Consider the following 19715-nt stretch of genomic DNA (forward strand, 5'->3'; position numbering starts at 1 on the left):
AAATCGATGGATATAGGCGGATCGATCTTTATCGGAGAGAATTTTTTAACGTAAATTCCAAGGAAAAATTTTTATTGGCGCTTCTTGTTGCTGTGCGTTTGTCGTCTGCCGTGTGAGTCTCGTAGTTGCGTGGGCACTTCGATTTCTTAAATTGTTAAATATTTTCTTTCATTTCCAGGAACCGCCCAAAGCATCAATTCTCGGTATTCACGCTTTCCGTCTTTCAGGTCAACTCACGCTCATTGGCTGCTTTCTTTTTTGCCCCTTCTCGGTCTTCTCTGAGTTCACACCAGAGAAGACTCACAGCCCAATCAAGGGTTTAAGCATTCTTCTGGCAAAATTATCTCAGTGCTCAGAAGCTCTTTTTCTGGGTTTTGCCCGCTTTTTGAAGCTTCGCTGTGTCAACTTCAGGCTACTGGTGAATTTTTTTTCCCCCCTGAAGATTTGTCTCTGATTCACGTTCTCAGAGTTCATCTTCAACCTTGAGCTAAAGATTGATCCTGTATGTGAGATTTGATTCTATTTTTCCTTTGGATGTATTCGGAAGGTCTATTTTGTTTATTTGCTCTTCCATAAATTTTGTCGGTCAGATGGAGCACTGTTACAGGAAGATGCCAGCTTTTTTTCTTCTGGGAATCTGAGTTTAATTGCTTGGCTTGTACGTGATATTCGGTTTTGTTCTTGGTGACAATAAAACAGTGCCTTTCATTGATTTTGTGCGTTTGAGCTTCAATCCGTCGGGTATGGTGGTTCTGGTTTTGTAATAACCTGATTCGTCAGAATAGGGTTGTTGGGCTAAATTGTGATCAGTTAGTGATGGATAATGCAAACGAAGCATCATCATCCTTGAGTTTTGCATCTTCTTACTTATCAAATGGGTCAAGTAATCCGAACATATCTTCCTGCACTAGCCATGAGCAAGTGGCAAATCCTGAAAATTTAAGCCTCATTAAGCTGAGCGGAAGCCTTGAGAAGCTATTGATAGATACTGAATATGATTATAGTGACGTTGATATTGTTGTTGAGGGCAAACATGTGGGAGTTCATAGGTGTATATTGGCTTCACGTAGTCAGTTTTTTCATGAACTTTTTAAGAAAGGAAATGATGGCTCGGTGAAGGAAGGTAAGCCAAAGTATCTCATGTCAGACCTGGTGCCTTACGGCGTCGTTGGATACGAAGCATTCCTTGTTTTCTTGCATTATTTGTATACTGGAAAGCTGAAGGCGTCACCCCCAGAAGTATCAACCTGTGTTGATGAAAGCTGTGCACATGATGCATGCTGGCCTGCTATTAATTATGCTTTAGAGCTAATGTATGCTTCTTCCAGGTTTCAGATGAAAGAGCTTGTTTTGCTTGTTCAGGTTAGTTGTGCTTGCTTCTTCTTCTTCTTCCTCCTTTTTTTTTTATTTTGGGGGGGGGGGGTGTTGGGACTGCATAGGGGCAAGCTAAAGCTTGAAGCTACTAGTGGGATAGAACCCACGACCTCTCACCAACAAAGGTGCTTGCTTCCTGTTCTAAGTGTATCAATTCGGTTTCTTTCTTGTCCATGCTTTTGTATTTACTTTTGTGCAGAAAGGGGAAAATGAGACAAATCCAGGGCAATAAACTGGAAGTCTGAAATTAACAAATTATATCCTAGTTGAAAAGTCATCTGACCAGGACTGAAAGCCTTGTATTGTAGGACATAACATGATGGGTGATTGAATAAACAACACTTGCTGTTTATAAGATCTACGTGTTTTAATTCTGCTAAGGCTTCCCCATCCATTTTAAATAACAGCTGATGAAGCTTCCCAAAGCTTAGCAAGGACTTATAACGGCACTTGGATGTTTTGTCTTAAAATTATGTTTGTGAGATTTGGAACTTGCTCTTAGTTACATGTTTGTTCTTTGTAATGTGTTTTCAAGTGAATCTACTTGGCATGGCTATGTTTTCTTCAACACATGTCTGCAGTCTTGAACTCTTACAAGTTATTTTTCACTTCTTCCTCCACTGCAGTACCTTTATATGTTTTTCTTCCATATGTGAAAGTGATAGCGTACTCTTACCTTTTTATTTTATGTCACTTGTGGAGCATTTTATGTCAACTAAAGAAGCCAATCAAAACCTTTTCCCCCTTAAAGATAAACTTCAACGTATCCAAAACGGATCTAATTTGTATATCTCTCAGCGGCGTCTTCTCAATTTTGTTGAGAAGGCTCTTGTAGAAGACGTGATTCCTATTCTTATGGCTGCCTTCTACTGCCAACTGGACCAGCTTCAGTCACATTGCATCCAGAGATTAGCAAGATCTGACCTTGAGAACAGAACTTTGGAAAGAGAGCTCCCACCTGAAGTTTTCAGTGAAATAAAATCACTCCGTCGCAAAGTGCTGGCAGAATCCACTCCTGATGCAATGGAAATGGAACCTTCAAATGAAAGAAGTGTTACAAAAATCCTTAAAGCATTGGACTCTGATGATATTGAGCTGATGACTCTTCTTTTGGCCGAGTCCAGTGTCACTCTAAATGATGCTTATGCCCTGCACTATGCCTGTGCCTATTGTGATCCTAAGATTGTGAAAGAAGTTCTTAATCTTGGGTCGGCTGACATAAACCATACAAATCCCCGAGGATATACAGTTCTTCATGTGGCTGCAAGGCGCAAAGATCCAACAATTTTAGTAGCACTGTTGACTGAAGGGGCCTGTGTATCAAGTGTGACACCAGATGGACAGACAACTGTTGGAATTTGTCGGAGGATGACGAGACCCAAGGACTATAATGAGATAGCAGAGCGGGGGAAGGAATCTAACAAAGACAAGCTCTGTGTTGATCTCCTGGAGAGAGAAATGAGAAGAAATTCAATGTCTGTGAATGCATCTGATACATCGGAGTTAACTGCTTATGATTTGCATGTGAGACTTGATTACCTGGAAAATAGAGGTATAGCCTTCACTTACCTATGTCACTTTCTTTCACGGAGAATAGAGCTCTGCATATCATTGTACTTTGGCCTTATGCGACCAATAGATGTACATATATGTGATATAGGCTTTTTGCAAAGCAACATTGACTTACAAAAATAAAATTGCTGGATTGACAGTCTTATGAAATATGAAGCAATTTGACACGTAGTTCAAGAAAATCCTCTTCCCATACCACTTGTCAGGGATATAATTGCCGGATTGATAGTCTTAAGAAGCAATGTTTCCTATCTCTATAAAATTTTTGTGCCATAAATGTGGGAATAAAAAGTGTTCTCTTTTACGTTGCAGTTGCTTTCGCTAGGCTATTGTTTCCTGCTGAGGCTAAGGTGGCCATGGCTAATGCTCAGCAAGAGTCAACACTTGATCTAAATGAAACTCCTTCTATGAGAACCAGAAAACTCCAGTTAAGATTGCAAGCCCTCCTGAAAACAGGTATGCCAAACTCAAGTAGCTTTTTTTTTTTTCCCTTTAATTTTTTTTATGGACATGACTTATTCTGTTAACATCAAATTCCACTTGCCTGTCTAGTGCATCACATGATTCATCCGATTCTTCATCGAGGCGCAACTGGAATAAACATATTAGCTTAAACTTTGTATAAAAAAGATCCTTGTACTTTTAATGCACTTTCTCTTTAAGCTTAAACTGTTTCTTCTATTTACATTTCATTTTCATTTCACTGAAGCAGTATCTGTGGCTTTAGCTACTGAAAAATTTATTTATTATAGTCTTAAAACCATGTTTCGGAAGAAAACTGAATCTCGTGGTGTCCTAAGAAACCATTTGCATATGAAAATGTCCAAACAGAATAAAGATTTAATATAAAGCCTATGTTTTTCAAGATGATAACCACAGGCTGAATTTAAAGTTTTTGTCCCTTTCTTTCCAAGCCAACGCCCAATGGGAAAAGTACCTGGCTCACTGAAGTGGTGCCCAAGCTGTTGCCCTGGGATTTATGCTTCTGAACTTTTTAGCTATACAGCATATTCGTTGCTTGTTGAAATTTTTATTACGCTCTAGATTTTAATAAAACTATAAGATGTTTGAGAAACCTTGCGTCACTTAAATGGGAGAACTTGCATTGGTGAATCCTAAGTCCATGAACTGAAATTTGCAGTTTTTAAACTTCTTTATTTATTGCTTGGTAAATGCACATGTGGGATTGAGTCTGATGCAATTAGCAATAACGGATGACTCTCCCCAGAACAGAAAGTTCCGAGTGTTTTTACTAACTCTTGAGCATGTTTTGAAAATTTTCCACAGTTGAGAACGGCCGGCGTTTCTTTCCCCATTGCTCTGAGGTTCTTGATAAGTTTCTAGATGACGATATGCCAGATATTTTCTTCTTAGAGAAGGGTAGCGAACAAGAACAGAGAATCAAGAAGCAACGCTTCATGGAGCTCAAAGAGGATGTGCAGAAGGCATTTCATAAGGATATGGCTGAAACCAATGGTTCAGGTTTTTCCTCAGTTTCTTCCTCATCATCCTCATGTAAGAAGGGAGGTCTCAGCCAAAGAGTGAGGAAAAAGTGAAGTCCATATATGTATTTCTAGAGTGAGAAACAAAGCTGATTATATAGTTTTTGTTTCTCTGTATTAGGGCAAGTGTAGCAACTGTACCATAGTTTTGCCAATAAAATGCTATGTTTGCATAAATGAGGATCTCCTCCACCTGAACAGTCATGAACTAGGAGAGTAACATGGGAAAATAGGATTGTGTGCAGGTTCTATACACATCCTATTTCTTCCTCTCTGGGATTGTATTATATACAATCAATTATGACTATAGGGGATCCAAATTCTTATTTGCATCTGGGGTTTGATAATAGATTATGACCCAGGTTTATTTTTCTTCTGGTTTAAGGCAGTGGAAGAGTTTTGCTAGTAATGTACTTGAAAGTAATTTTATGATCACTTAGCATATGTGAAATGTGTCATTCCTCAGGATGCTTTTCTTTTGCAAAAGAACCATAATTATGGTGACTAAAATGTAACTTAATGGATTGTATATATGTTGTCTTTGTGGTTTCTGCTGAGGGAGTCAGTATTATTATGTGGGTTTCTGTGTGTTTGATAGTGTTGTTATTCGAGAGAGAGAAGCAAAACCAAAACTTTCGTATGATATATTCACGGTTTTCAGAGGGTTTTATGTCGACATGAGTCATCTTCTGCGCAATTAACGATACGCCAGTTTATCATGTACTACTAATTTTGATCTTTAATATAAAAGCTTGTTTAATTTTTATTTTAGTTATAAATGTAATACCTCAATCAATTTTGTTTCTCATATTTATCTATTTTTTTCAAACATAATCTTTATAATAATAGTAGTTCTGGCTAATATATATTTTAGAAAAACCACTTATTTTTTACAAATAACTAGCTTAATTAGTTTTTTTAATTTATTCAAATTAATTAACTAAATGTTATACTACCTTCGGTCCTAATTATAAGAGCCAGTTGACTAATTTGAGAAGATTAAGAAAGTAAGTTGAGTTAGTTATTTGTTCTAAATAGGTGTTGTCTTTCCTAAAATATCTTTGCTGATCAAGTGTATTAACTAGAACTATAATTATTAGAAGGTTTATCTTGAAAAAAATTGAGTAAATATGAGAGACAAAGTGGATTGGGGTCTTATATTTAGGACCAAAATAAAAGTCAAACACGGTCTTATATTAAGGACTGGAGGTAGTATTAAGAACGGAAGTTGTATTATGTTGTATGCTAATTTAAACCCAATCAAGTTGGAATCAAGCTACAAGTTAGTAGGGAACCCTACCCTTCGCCTTCGCCTCTTAATATGTTGGCCGTATGAGTGAATTAATATATGGGAAAATTTCACTGTAGGACCGCATAAGACAATTAATCTCAAAGAGCCCCCAAAACTTTCTGAAACCTCACTGCAGGACCAAGGGACCAATCTAATATTAATTCCACAAGCGAAATGACGCCACTACCCTTAACATCAGGTGAACCAGTCCACATGTGAACGGACTGATTCCACGTGTGAATATATGTATTTCTTCTACAAATTGGCTAGTTCTTCTTGCAAATACGATCTCCCCGCACTTGTTCCCTCACGGACACACGATTCAGGTGAACCAGTCCACATGTGAACGGACTGATTCCACGTGTGAATATATGTATTTCTTCTACAAATTGGCTAGTTCCTCTTGCAAATACGATCTCCCCGCACTTGTTCCCTCACGGACACACGATTCAGGTGAACCAGTCCACATGTGAACGGACTGATTCCACATGTGAATATATGTATTTATTCTGTAAATTGGCTAGTTCCCCTTGCAAATGCACTCTCTCGCACTTGTTCCCTCACGGACCCATGCTTCAGCTGAACCAGTCCACATGTAAACGGACTAATTCCACATGTGAATATATGTATTTCTTATGCAAATTGGCTAGTTCCCCTTGCAAATGTGTTCTCCCGCACTTATTCCCTCACGGACGCATGCATCAGGTGAACCAGTCCACATGTGAACGGACTGATTCCACGTGTGAATATATGTATTTATCCTGCAAATTGGCTAGTTCCCCTTGCAAATGCACTCTTCCGCACTTGTTCTCTCAAGGAAATAAGTTTCTACTAGGGGCAATGGCGTCATTTCATTTGTGGAATTAATATCAGATTGGCCCCTTGGTCCTGCAGTGAGGTTTCAGAAAGTTTTGGGGGCTCTTTGAGATTAATTGTCTTTTGCGGTCCTACAGTGAAATTCTCCCTTAATATATCTGTCGTTCTATCTCATAATTTTAAATATAAAGTAAATAATTAATTTATAGAGATTAAAAAAATTAGTTAGATTACTTATTTAAAGAGTCATATGAGACTATTGAATCAGAATTAAATTATTCTTCTGATAATTTGCAACTGGGATGAAATTAAAAAATGTTAATTAATAACACTCTTGGTGACTTGTATTACGGACCATGGATTTAGGGTCTGTTTGGCTCAATGAGAAGAAGGAGAGGGGAGGGATTTTAGGGTGTGTTTGGTTGGAGGGGAGGGGAGGGGAGGGAAAATGAGCCCTTCCCCTCATTTGGTTAAAAATTTTGGAGGGGAGTGGAGCTAAAATATCCCCTCCCCTCCCCTCCCCTCCCTCCCCCCATTTTGGCTCCCCTCCAAATTGGGAGTTTTTGGATGGGAGCCAAAATTTTGGACCATTATGTCCTTATGACTTTTTTAATATTCCATTTCTACCCATAAAATATATTATTATAATATTTATTTCAAATAAAAAATATATTATCCTAAGTAAAAAAAATAAAAAATATATACATTATTATAATTAAAAAATATTATAAAAATTATTTTAAAATAAAAAATATTTAAATAAAAAATTATAATATTATAAAATTAATTTTTTTTATAAATATATTATTTATTAAATATATTTTAAAGCTGGAAAAAAAGATAGCCTAAAGAAAATAAAATTTCATTTTTTTATAGCATATAAAATTTGTTAATTTGATTATTTTAAATATATTATTATATTAATTAGAATAAAAAATTACTATACCAATTTTTTAATACACATATTAACATGATAAGAATGAATTTTTATTAAATTATATAATTTAAATTAAGATGTAAATTAATTTATATAATATATCAATAAAAAACATAAACTAATATGTAAGGGTAAAATGGTAAATTGATTATTAATATCCCTCCCCTCCCCTCCTTGAACCAAACAAGGGATCATTAAATGCCCTCTCCTCCCGTCCTTTTTAATCAAACCAAACAAGGTGAGGATGAAACCTCCCCTCCCCTCCCTACCCCTCCCCTCCCCTTAAACCAAACAGGCCCTTAATAGGGGAAAGGAGAGGGGAGAAAAGTAGAAGGATTTTAATATTACTTTATTTGGATTTATAAAAAAAAGAGGGGAGAAGAGGAGTTTTAATATTACCTTGTTTGGTTCATAAGGAGAGGGGAGGGAAAAATATTTTGACATGGACAATTTTGCCCTTATTTTATTTAAGATTATTTTTGTCAAATTGTATAGGATGTTTAATAAAATAGAATTGTAAATAACATTTAATATATTGAGCAATATTTATACCAAAATTCTAATATACTCTAGAGCATGAAGTATTATTGAAAAGAAGAATGAAGTAATGTTCAGCCACAAATTGTACTGTATCCCATTTTTGAATGAAATATTTAGTCATACAAAATAAAGAGCAGCATCTGGAGACAAGAAGAAAATGATTTAGGGTGGTATAGGGATATTAAAAATAAATATAGACATCATAATCACAATATGACAAAATATTGTCTTTTCCCTCCAAATTTTCCCAATTTAGAGGGGAGGTTGAGGAGGGGAGGAGAGGAAAAATTTTTAAAATTTTTTTTCCTCCTCTCCTAAAATTTGTATATTGTGAAATAAGGAAAAATGATTAAAATCCTTCCTCCTCTCGGTTCTCCCCTCCAAATCAAACGCACCCTTATGATAAAAGGCACCTTATAATAGAAATTGAGGAATATGAGTATCTGTAAGATACTCTTTTTAATAATTTGTATCAAAAACTACAATATTGATAGGAAATTCTTAGAATATGTGCAATTAATAGTAATAGTTCAAAAAAATTACTCCCTCCGTTCCTTATTATAAGAGACAAATAATCGAAGTATGTTGATAAAAAAAAACAGTTAAAATTAGTTAAGAACAATTAATGTGTAAAAAGTATAATTTGTTTTCTAAAAATGCCCTCATTAATAAGGAAAGAGAGCATGAGAGAGAACAATTAAAATATTAAAAGAAAGAGAAGTGGGAGGGGGAGAGAGTGTGAGTTGGCGATAATAAATATGGGTAAAATAGGAAATCAACACAAAAAAGTAGAAACAACTTTTAAGTGTATCTTATATATAGGAACATACCATAAGCATCAAATGTCTCTTATAATAAGGAACGGAGGGAGTATAATTTTGAAAATAAAGTGGGATGACTAGCTATTGACATCTTATATTTAGAATTAAGACAAATATCTCAATTAATTGAAACTCGGGTTGCACAACGGATAAATTGGAACCTAACTTAAAGTTTGGTATGATTTTTAGTCAGGTTGAGTTTGACAGTCTGTGATTTGGTTCAATCCAGTAGTAACCCGAGGTCAGATTAGATTGGACTTGGTCCACCAGACTAGTGAGTGGTCTAGGTAGTCCAAGCTCCCAATTTTCTTTTTGTTTTTAATTTCTTTTCTTTATGGGAAGCAATATTTTAACATGATAAATACTATTAAGAAAATAAAAAATATCTCTAATCATATAAAACTCATCCTAAATTATTAAGACTTCATCATCAATACATAAAAAATCTCTAAAAACATTCAAAAAAATTAAAGGTAATATTTAAATTACAAATTATTGAAAAGTAAAAAATTCACCCAAACTAGATCGAACCGGTTTAGGTGGTCTAATTATTTGATTTAAAAATCAGTCTAACTTGACCAACCAGCCTAGTCCAGTCTGGTTTGATTATAAAGTTTGTTTGAATTGAACTGAACTGGATTATTAGGTTTTTACACATCCCTAATTGAAACAAACACTTTAACTAATTCTTATATTTAGAGTCAAGAAAAATATTATTTCAGTACAATGGTTTTAACATTAACAATAACAATAGAATGTACAAAAATCTTAGTGCATTAAATCATTAGAAACTTGTATATAAACTTAACTGAAATTAATAGTGTTTGCAGAACGGGCAGCATCGTGGCTCGTGCCCAATTTGATGACGTCCTTGAGTTATCTCAGAACAATTTAGAGGGTGTTTGGGAAACCCAAAACCATGGTTTCAAAAACACTTTTCTGCAAAACGAGATAATCTCCTTCACATATTTACTTCGTAATCCGTAAAAACACTTCTGAAACTATAATTTGGTTTCTATCCAAACACCCAGTATCACTTGCACATAGTCAGGCCATGTCAGACTATAAGTTGGTTCACTTAAAAAAAAAAAACCTTTAACAATGCAAAATAAAATTATTTTTACTTATCAAAATTACAATATTGGACTCTCTACAGCCCAAATAAATATGGCTACTGTTGGATCCATTTCTCAAATACAAAAGGTTTTCAACGTTTTTCCTATTACTTTCTGATTTTCTCCAGAGTCATGTAAAACAAAATTTGAAGTAAACCATCATACGTCAACTCGCAGATAATAACACATATAATTGATAAAGTTATTTGTTGTACTCGTCCGGTCCTTATTATAAGATCTCATTTGACTTTTTATTTGGTCCTAATTATAAGACCCCAATCCATTTTCTCTTTTATATTTATGCATTTTTTTTCAAGATAATCTTTCTAATAATGATAGTTTTAGCCAATATACCTAATTAGCAAGGATATTTTAGGAATGACAACACTTATTTATTATAAATAACCAACTTAACTTACTTCCTTAATTTCTTCAAATAAGTCAATTGGGTCTTATAATTAAGACCGGAGGAGTATTATTATTAGATGACTTATAATTATAATTAATAATCTTGCAACCAACACTAATTAATACTTCTCTCGTCCTTAATATATGACTTAATTGTTGAGTTGATTTTTGTCCTAAATATATGACTTATTTCTCATATTTATTAATTTTTTCTAAATTACTCCTATGATACTCCTTCAATCATAATTAAGTAGAAGAGAGATGGAGGATATTAAGGAAAATGATTATAGTGTTTTAGAAAAAAAACATATTATATTTCTTATAACTAACTAATTTATCTAACTTCCTTAATCTAATAAATTAGTATTCATAACATAGCCTTAGCTGCAAACTTGCAATATACCCGTTGGGAAAATGCCAAGAATAATGAAGTTTAAAAAAAAATGAATAGAAAAGAAAAGATTAAGGGGTGTTTGGAAACATTTAGTAAATTGAAATAAACTCTTTCACATATTTACTTTGTATACCATAAAATCATTTTTAAAACTATAATTAGTTTCCACTCAAACACTTCCTATGACTTGTTTGATTCAATAATCTATTTTTATGTTTAGAACAATCTTATTGAGCAATTTTTTGGAACAAATTTGGAAAACAAAAAACAAAATCTCTTTGTATCAATATATTTTGTCTCTTTTCTAATTTTGAAAAGGGACAGAAAATAACAAAACATAAGAAACATGTCTTTCAGAACTTTTAATTTTTTTTTAATCTTTCAGAAATGGTTTTATTTATTTGATTTCCTTTGTTTCTCTTCGTCACTAAGTTCCACATTTTGTCCTGTTATAAGTATGAACAATGCAGATAATCATGTATGATGCATTATGTAATTGCTAGTATATGAAGTTTCGGACACTAATTTAAAAAGAAAAACTTTTGAATTAACCACCACTTTGGACATAGATGAAGTTTCTGATTTGAAGTAACGAACTACAAGTAAGCATAGCAATAGAAACACCCCTGTCATGAAGAATGTATAGTCAAAAATAGAGACATAGTTTCAGTGATCAAAAACCCTTCTAATATGATAGTAAACGAACACTTAAATGGCAACATTGAACCAAAAGGAACTAAGGAAATGGAAATAACCTAGAGGCTTGTGATTGAAGGATGTTGTAGAAGTCAACAATCTTGTTGAACTAGGACAGTATCAATTATCCTAGACCCATTCCAGCATCATAACACCTATTTCATAATCTTTACTGAGAGATGGATCTGATTGTAATGTTACCGTTTTTCCATGCTGCTGGAAAGTCAAGGTCATCGGATTTCCTTTTAATGTTGCTGTCCCAATGCTTCTTAACCATTCATTACCCAACACCACGTCTGCAATTCCTAAATTAGTGGGAAAGAACCTCTCAACAATCTCAATCCCTTGCGCTTTGAGAACAACTCTGTTGCATACCTCTGCCCCTTCAGCTTTATGACCAAATCCAAAGTTTACCCGAAATCTTCTGATGCTCTCCAGTGGTATTTGTAATGCAGTAACCAATTTTCTTGAAATGAAATTGTGTGTGGCTGCTGTGCCGAACATTACAACCACCTCCCTAGAACCAATCTTCCCAAGAAATTTGAATTGACCCCCTCCCGTCACTGTTTCTTCCTCCTCCTCTTTCTCTGTTTCCTCATGGTCGCAGATTTCATCTTCGTCCTTCACAACCAATACACGCAAGTGCTTGTTTTTACACTTGTGATTTTTACTATATTTCTTATCACAGCGGATGCATAAACTCATCTTCATCTTGTAGTTGAACTCAGCTTCTGTTAGCCTCCTAAATCCACCCTCTTCTTTGTTCGTCCCTCCCATTTCCTCTGGTTTTGATGCAGTTTTTGCCACGGAAGAGCCGCGTGGGAGCTCCATGTTGGACTTGTCTGATTCTGCAGGACGTTGTGGGTTTATAATGCCTGAGTTTGACGGCTTCTGACTCTCTCTCATCACTGTTTCTTTTTCCTCCTCTTTCTCTCTTTCCTCCTTGTCACAGATCCCAAAACTTCTGGTTGATTCAACCCCATCAACCCTCACCGAAATCTTGAGTTTATCCTCAATTTCCTGAGCCAATGACATCACACGAGCCAAATCCCTTAGCTCAATCGATTCAACCCCAGCTTTCACATCGTCATTAAGCCCATTGATAAAAGCACAAAGTAGCTTCTCATCTGAGATATCTCTAAGCGGTGCAGAGAGCAACTCGAATTCATCTCTATAACATGCTACAGTAGACAACTGCCTCAAGGACAAGAGTTGTTCATAGACCGAATCGCCTATAGTCCCAAATCTTCTCAAAACCTCATGTTTAAGCATTACCCACCCATGAATGGGGTTCCTAGCCTCCATCAACAGAAACCAGTTCAGTGCCTTACCCTCCATGCATAGAGTAGCGTAAGCCACTTTCTCTTCCTCCTTAACACCACACAGCAAAAAATATTTCTCTGCCTTCAAAACCCAGCCGCATGGATCTTCACCGGAAAAGGCAGGCATCTCAAGGAGTGGCCGCCGGATGTAAGCCCTCAGCAAGTCGCTTGCCGTTTTCTCCTCTCCTCCACCAAATCCTATAGCGTTGGCTATTTGAACAAGGCTGCCTTGGTTCCAAGATTGTCCCAGAGGCGACTTGACTTGACCCAAAGCTTCCATCATCAACTCTTTCACAGCACTCATTTCTTGTTCAAGACCTCCAAGCCTCTCCTTTAAGTCCACAATCTCTCTATTAGCTTCATCAACTTGTTTTTCAAGTCCTTTAGTCGCAGAACCCATGTCCGGCAGTTACGAAACTGAAACAAAATGAACCTAACCCTAAGGAAACGATAATCCAGAAGAAGAATAATATAGTAATGGAGAGACAGAAATACCTTTGGATATATGGTTGAAGAATGTGGAGTTGCGGTGAGGAAATGGACGCTGCAATACTCTCTCTCAAGCGCAAAACTACGACTCTGCGCTGAAATGCCTCGACGGTTTCTTTCCCAGAACCGCAGCCCCACTATTACTTGTCCTTTCTCTATTCGGTAACCGTCTATTATATGAAACCAATCATGGGCTGCCATCTGTCCTTCTTGATTCCTCTGTTCACAAGAGTTCCCTCCGTCTGAGCTATTTGGGCTATAATTTAAAGAGTTTTCTTGGGCCCAACTCATCTTTTATTTATTTCCGTGGGTACCTCTTATGAGGAAGCTTTCGTTGACCTCTTGTGCTCATGTTGAATCTCATTTTGTCTTTTATGATTTATCTGAAAAAATAAAAATAAAAATATTATTTCAAAATCAGATTTTTGAACTATTTTTTGGTTACCTCAGATAAATTTAAATATTTTACTTTTTCTCAAGTTTTATCTTATCCTTGTCACCTTGAACTAGTCTTAGTGGTTTTAGAATTTTTTTTTTACTTGGCAAAAAACCATAACTGTTTTTGCCAGTGTTTCTTTCTTTTCTTTTCTTTTTTTTTCCTTTTGATAAAATGTTGTAAGTCCTTCTAAAACAATTTTATTCTTGCATATTTCTTATTATTTATGTTCAAACATTGTTGTAAAAACATTGTTTTCATGGAAAATATATATACATCATGAAAAATATATTATTTCCTCTCCTTAATATAAGAGCTAAATAACTAATTTGTGAATATTAAAAAAATTAATTAAGTTAGTTATTTGTAATTGGTTGTTTTTCTAAAATATGCTTATTAAGTATGTTGCTTGAAAAATACTTTAGAGAAAAACAAGTAAATATGGAAGAAAAAATAGATTATGATTTTATATCTAAGATCTAATTAAATATTTAATTAACTCTTATATTTAGAATCAGAAGGAGTGTAATAACTTACTCATCCGATCATAAACATAACATGTAATTAACTAATTTGAGTAAATTAAAAATGTTAGTTAAATTACTAAGGATGTTATTCCTTAGTAACTTTTAAAATGTCCCTTGAAAAATACTACCTCCAATACTAATTATAAGAGTTAGTTAACTAATTTAAAGACATTAAGAAAATAAGTTAAGTTAGTTATTTGTAATAAATAGGTGTTGTTTTTCCTAAAATATCCTTATTAATCAAGTGTATTGGTTAGAACTATCATTATTAGAAAGGCTATTTTGAAGAAGAAATACATAAATATGAGAGATAAAATGGATTGGGGTCTTATATTCAAGACCAAAATAAAAGTCAAACAAGATCTTATATCAAGGAATGGAGGTAGTAACAAATAACAATGTCAGTGGTGGCAAACCCTATATGGCTGATCTGATCTCTAGCGGTGTCATGTTGTTCTTTGTTTAAGCTACTGAAAACTTGTTAGTTTTCTTGTTTGAAAACAATTTTTAAAAAAAATAATAAAAAAAATTTGTTTTGTAATTTGTTTTTAGTTAAGTGTTTTTGTTTAGAAAAATTGAGAAACATTTTCTTCTCCGCTCGATAACTTTTTCTCTATTTGAGAATTTGAATTGCCATCAAAGTTTCACCCTCCAATCTCAATATGTTTATTTTCAAATGTAATTTTTTAAAATAATTATCCAAATAGACTTTTTTATATTTTGTTTCCAAAACTTGTTTTAAAATTTTTTTTTATAAAATTGTTTTGAGAATTAAAAAACAAAAAGTAGGAATAAACAGGCTCTTAGATTTTGTAATTTTGGATTTAGTTTTCATATTTGATTTAAGGAGTATTTCTGTAACTTGGGTTTGGTTTTGACTCTCTTAAGTCATGGGTTCATAAGGACACTCTTCTGTTGTCATTGACAACTATGCTCAGGAGAAGAGAACAAAAGGTGAATCCAAGTGCATGCCATGCTATGTTCCTTCATTCTGAATAGGAGGGTATATATATAAAAAGATAAGAGTTATCCTAAAAAACAAATGATTATTCTACAATAATTACAATGAATGAAATAATAAATAGGGGGATTCAATCAACAATTATATGAGGAAAATTAACCTGAATAATATAAATCATATCGATTCATGCAGATCATTATAATTATAATTAACATAATTATAATCATAATTAATACCCCCCAAACTTAGGATGGGGAGGGAAGATATCTTGAGTTTGTCCACTAAGATCCAACAACGGCTCGGATTAAGAGACTCGGCGGAAAGGCCGGCTGGTTGTCAAGCAGACTAACATGCCAGCATAAAGCCTGCCACCATGTTTTAATTTTTATAGAAGGGAAAAAAGAAAACGTGGAAAGCAGATGTCACATACCCAAAATAATATATATACTTACTTCCCTGTTTGAGTGGGAGCTAACGGTGCAAAATTAAAAAAATTTAATACAGAGATAAAATATAGGTAATAAACTAAAAAATATTTTTGACAATACTCAGATTTAACTCAATTAGATAATCATATCAAAAGAAAAAAAAAAAAACAGACGAGACTATCATGTGTTCCTTTTTTTTGTTGCCAACTTTTCCTTTGAAGAGGAAAATATTTTCACTTTTTTTCATGTCATATTAAATGTAATAAGATAAAAAAATTTTTACGACATGCGTGGTAGAAATAGCAATAATTTAAATAGCTGGTCAAATACTTAATATTTCAAATATATTTTAAAATTAAATATTATACTTCTATACTAACATTTTAATTTAATGCCTATAAATGAAGAATAAAAATAAAATTACGTGGAACCTTTTTTTTTGGGTAACAATTACGTGGAACCTAATAACATGTACAAATAAAAAAAAAAAGTTCAGAAAAGAGAAGCGAAAATAAAGAATGTTGCGTGAAGCCCGCAGCCACACTGCTCATAGTAAATCCAGCATAGTAATTCAAACAACAATAATATCAATATCCAACCAAAAAGAACTGTAAGCAGCAAACTTCAATGTAAACATCCTATCTTGTGGTAGATGCATAGCAAAGACATGAGAAATACAGTAGCAAACCAACACTTACAGTAGTAATATTTAGTCAGAAGTAGCAAAAGAGATAGAAATACCACACAAACTAGTTTGAAGGATGCGTCTTGACTTGACCTGTTGAGTTGAGGTCCCATCAATTTTCCTCATCCCATTCCAAAATCGCAAGTCCAGGTTCCGCTTCTTTGGTGAGAGATGGATCAGACTGTAATGTTACTGTTCTTCCATGCCACTCGAAAGTCATGGCCAGTGGACTTCCATGAAAGGAAGTTGTCCCAACACTTCTCAACCACTCAAAACCCAACACAACGTCTGCAATTCCTACCTTGGTGGGAAAGAAACTCGCAACAATCTCTATACCTTGCGCTTTGAGACGAACGCTCTTGCATACCCCTGATGACCCCTCAGATTTAGAACCAGATCCACAGTTTACCCGAAAGCTTCTGGTCCTCTCCACCGGTATTTGTAACTCAGCCACCACTTCTTTTGAAATAAAATTGTGGGAGGCTCCTGAGCCAATCTTTACGATCACCTCCCTATGGCCAATCTTCCCAAGAAATTTGAAGGTTGCTGAATTATTTGTCACGGTCGAATTCATTGGCAGTGCATTTTCACTCTCTTCCATCAATGTTTCTTGTTCCTCCTCTTCATCTGTTTCACCCTTGTCAATGAGTTCATCGTCAACATTGTCAACAAGTATTAGTTGTAAGTGCTTGTTTTTGCACTCGTGATCGTTATCTTCAGTAGAGTGCTCATCACAAAGGAAGCATAGACTCCTCTCCATCCTAAATTTAAACTCACCTTCTGTCATCTTCTTAAAACCACCCTGTTTTCTGCTGGTTCCTCCCATTTCCTTCGGTTTTGATACAGTTTTTGGCATAGAAGAACCACGTGAGACTTCCATAGTAGACTTCCCTGTTTCTGTTTCTCCCGGATAATGTGGGTTGAATCTCGAGTAGTAATTCCCAAAACTTCCGGTCAATTTAAACCCCTCCAACATCTCTGAAATCTTGAGTTTATCTTCAATTTCTTGAGCCAGTGACATCACATGAACCAAATCCCGTGGCTTAATTGGTTCAAGTCCAGCTTTGATATCATCATTGAGCCCATTGATAAATGCACAAATTATCATCTCCTCAGACATATCTCTAATAATGGGTGCAGAAAGCAATTCGAATTGCTCTCTGTAACATGCTACACTAGACGACTGCTTCAAGGATAGAAGCTGTTCATAAGCTGAGACGCGTTTAGTGGTCTGAAATCTCTTCATAAGCTCATGTTTGAACATTTCCCACCCATCAGTAGGGTTTCTAGCCTCCATCCACATCACCCAGTTTAGTGCCTTACCTTCCATGTGCAAAGAGGCGTAAGCCACTTTCTGTCCTTCCTCAATGCCATACAGCATGAAATACCTCTCAGCCTTCAAAATCCAGCCACATGGGTCTTCACCTGAAAATACAGGCATCTCAACGCGTTGATTCCGGCCGCCAGCCCCAGGACAACCACGGACCATTTTCTCCGCTCCTCCTGAGCCGCCACAGTTCGCCGTTTGAACAAGGCCAGCTTTGTTCAGAGATTGTACTAGAGGCCACTTTCCTCTTTCTTCTCTTTGAGAAAGAGCTTCTTTAATCTCTATCATGAACTCTTTTACAGAACTCAAGATCTGTTCAAGACCTCCAAACCTCTCATTCAAGCCTGAAATCTCTCTATTAGCCTCACCAACTTGTTTTTCTAGCCTTTTAATTGCAGAATCCATGTCAAGAAGTTCTGAAACAGTATATAAACCACAATAATAAGAACTCAACCCTAAACTGTAAAACAATTCAGCCAAGTCTAGTAGGTTAGAAACCAAAATACCCCTGGATATATCGTTGAAGAACGTTGAGTTCTAGTGAAGAAACGCGACGCCACTAGAATCCTCCGCAGGCACCACCTCGACGCTCCGATGAACTGCCTCCTCTGCTTCTCCACTACTCTGCAACACTCGCTTTTTGGTCCTTAGCTTTTTCAATTTTTCTCTTTCGTAACCGCCTTCTCCATGGAGCCAATTATTCGCTGCCATCTGTTCCCCTAAGTTGTGCCCTCACAATAATTCCCTCCTTTTTCATATGCTGGGGCTAAAAGCAAATGAAAACCCAACTCATCCTTTATTTCGTCCCCTCCTTTTTTTTTTAATTATTAAAAAAATGCCTAAAAATATGAAACATTTTATACTTATAAAATTTTTCTTTTTTTGCCAACCACTTGCGAAATATTTCTTGAATAATAACAAATAGTTTCATTTTGTAGTAGTGTCACATTGATCAATAGTAAGCTGAATTAAATAGTGATATATGATTTTGACTTGTACAATATATGATTGAATTTTTTCCATGATTAATAAACTATGCTTTTATATTATCCATATAAAATTATACTATTTCCATGCTATAACGTGAGATATTTTTTCTTCCATGGTGTTTTGTAGAAGTATAAGAATAAACTTATATATGGGACAACAGTTAACGCATAAAATTGTTTTAATTAAATTAAAATATATTTTGATTTGACATAGCTTGAATGTTATTTTGAATGAAAAAAGTTAACGAAGTGGCTCATCATGCGATGTGCCGGGGGCATTAACATTGAACACACAAGATATTTCAATGAGATCTGTAAAGTAAATTTTCCCATAAATGTATAAAAATACAGGCGTACACTTTTCTTCTTAAATTATCTAAATTTCATCATCATACATACAGGACCTAGTTGATATTGCATAGAGTTAAATTTTGAAATTGGATAAAGTACTCCTCTTGTTGGATCCTTAATGTCATACCTAATTAATTAATTTGAACAAGTTAAATATATTAGTTAAATTAATTATTATGATATCTTTCTTAATTTCCTCCCCATTCTACTACTTGATTATTATTATTATTATTATGGAGGAAATATTAATAATGTTAATCTGAGAAAAAATTAGCAGACATACGAAATACATATGTCTTATATATAAAGCCAACATTAACTCTCAAATTAGGTCTTATATTGGCATCCTAATTTTATTTGCAATACACCCACTATCCTAAACCGTAAATAAGATTATTGTATTAGATATAACTAGATAATAGCATCAAAAACGCATCAAGGTTTTGAAAGGAACATAAACAAGACTAAGATACCTATGCTACTAGGACCGTTCAACTGAAAAGCAGTGTAAGTAGCAAAGAAATAGAAACACCCCTCAGCAACATTCAACTGAAAAGGACAATGAGTAGCAAAGAAATAGAAATACACCAGGAAAGAAAGCAGGCATAATAGCACAGTCACTTCCACATATAGCCTCAGAAAAATTTGAAGGGTTTCGGTGAATTGATTCCCACAGTTGATTCCTCCATTGAAAACTTATTTTGGCTCTCTTCCATCACCCTTTCTTGTTCCTC

At 34.8% G+C, this 19715-nt stretch overlaps 1 protein-coding gene across 1 annotated transcript; it reads left to right on the forward strand.

The window, feature by feature from the left end:
- Positions 1 to 221: 221 nt before the first annotated feature.
- Positions 222 to 5030, forward strand: LOC114736067 (regulatory protein NPR3). The gene is made up of 4 exons (XM_028923847.1): positions 222 to 1362; positions 2173 to 2926; positions 3259 to 3402; positions 4234 to 5030. Exons 1-4 carry the CDS (start codon positions 817 to 819, stop codon positions 4500 to 4502), a joined length of 1713 nt encoding a protein of 570 aa, XP_028779680.1. The 5' UTR covers positions 222 to 816; the 3' UTR covers positions 4503 to 5030.
- Positions 5031 to 19715: the final 14685 nt, after the last annotated feature.

This window comes from Neltuma alba, unplaced genomic scaffold (assembly GCF_004799145.2).
Source record: "Neltuma alba isolate B1F8T4 unplaced genomic scaffold, ASM479914v2 tig00013292_pilon, whole genome shotgun sequence".
Classification (NCBI taxonomy): Eukaryota; Viridiplantae; Streptophyta; class Magnoliopsida; order Fabales; family Fabaceae; genus Neltuma; species Neltuma alba.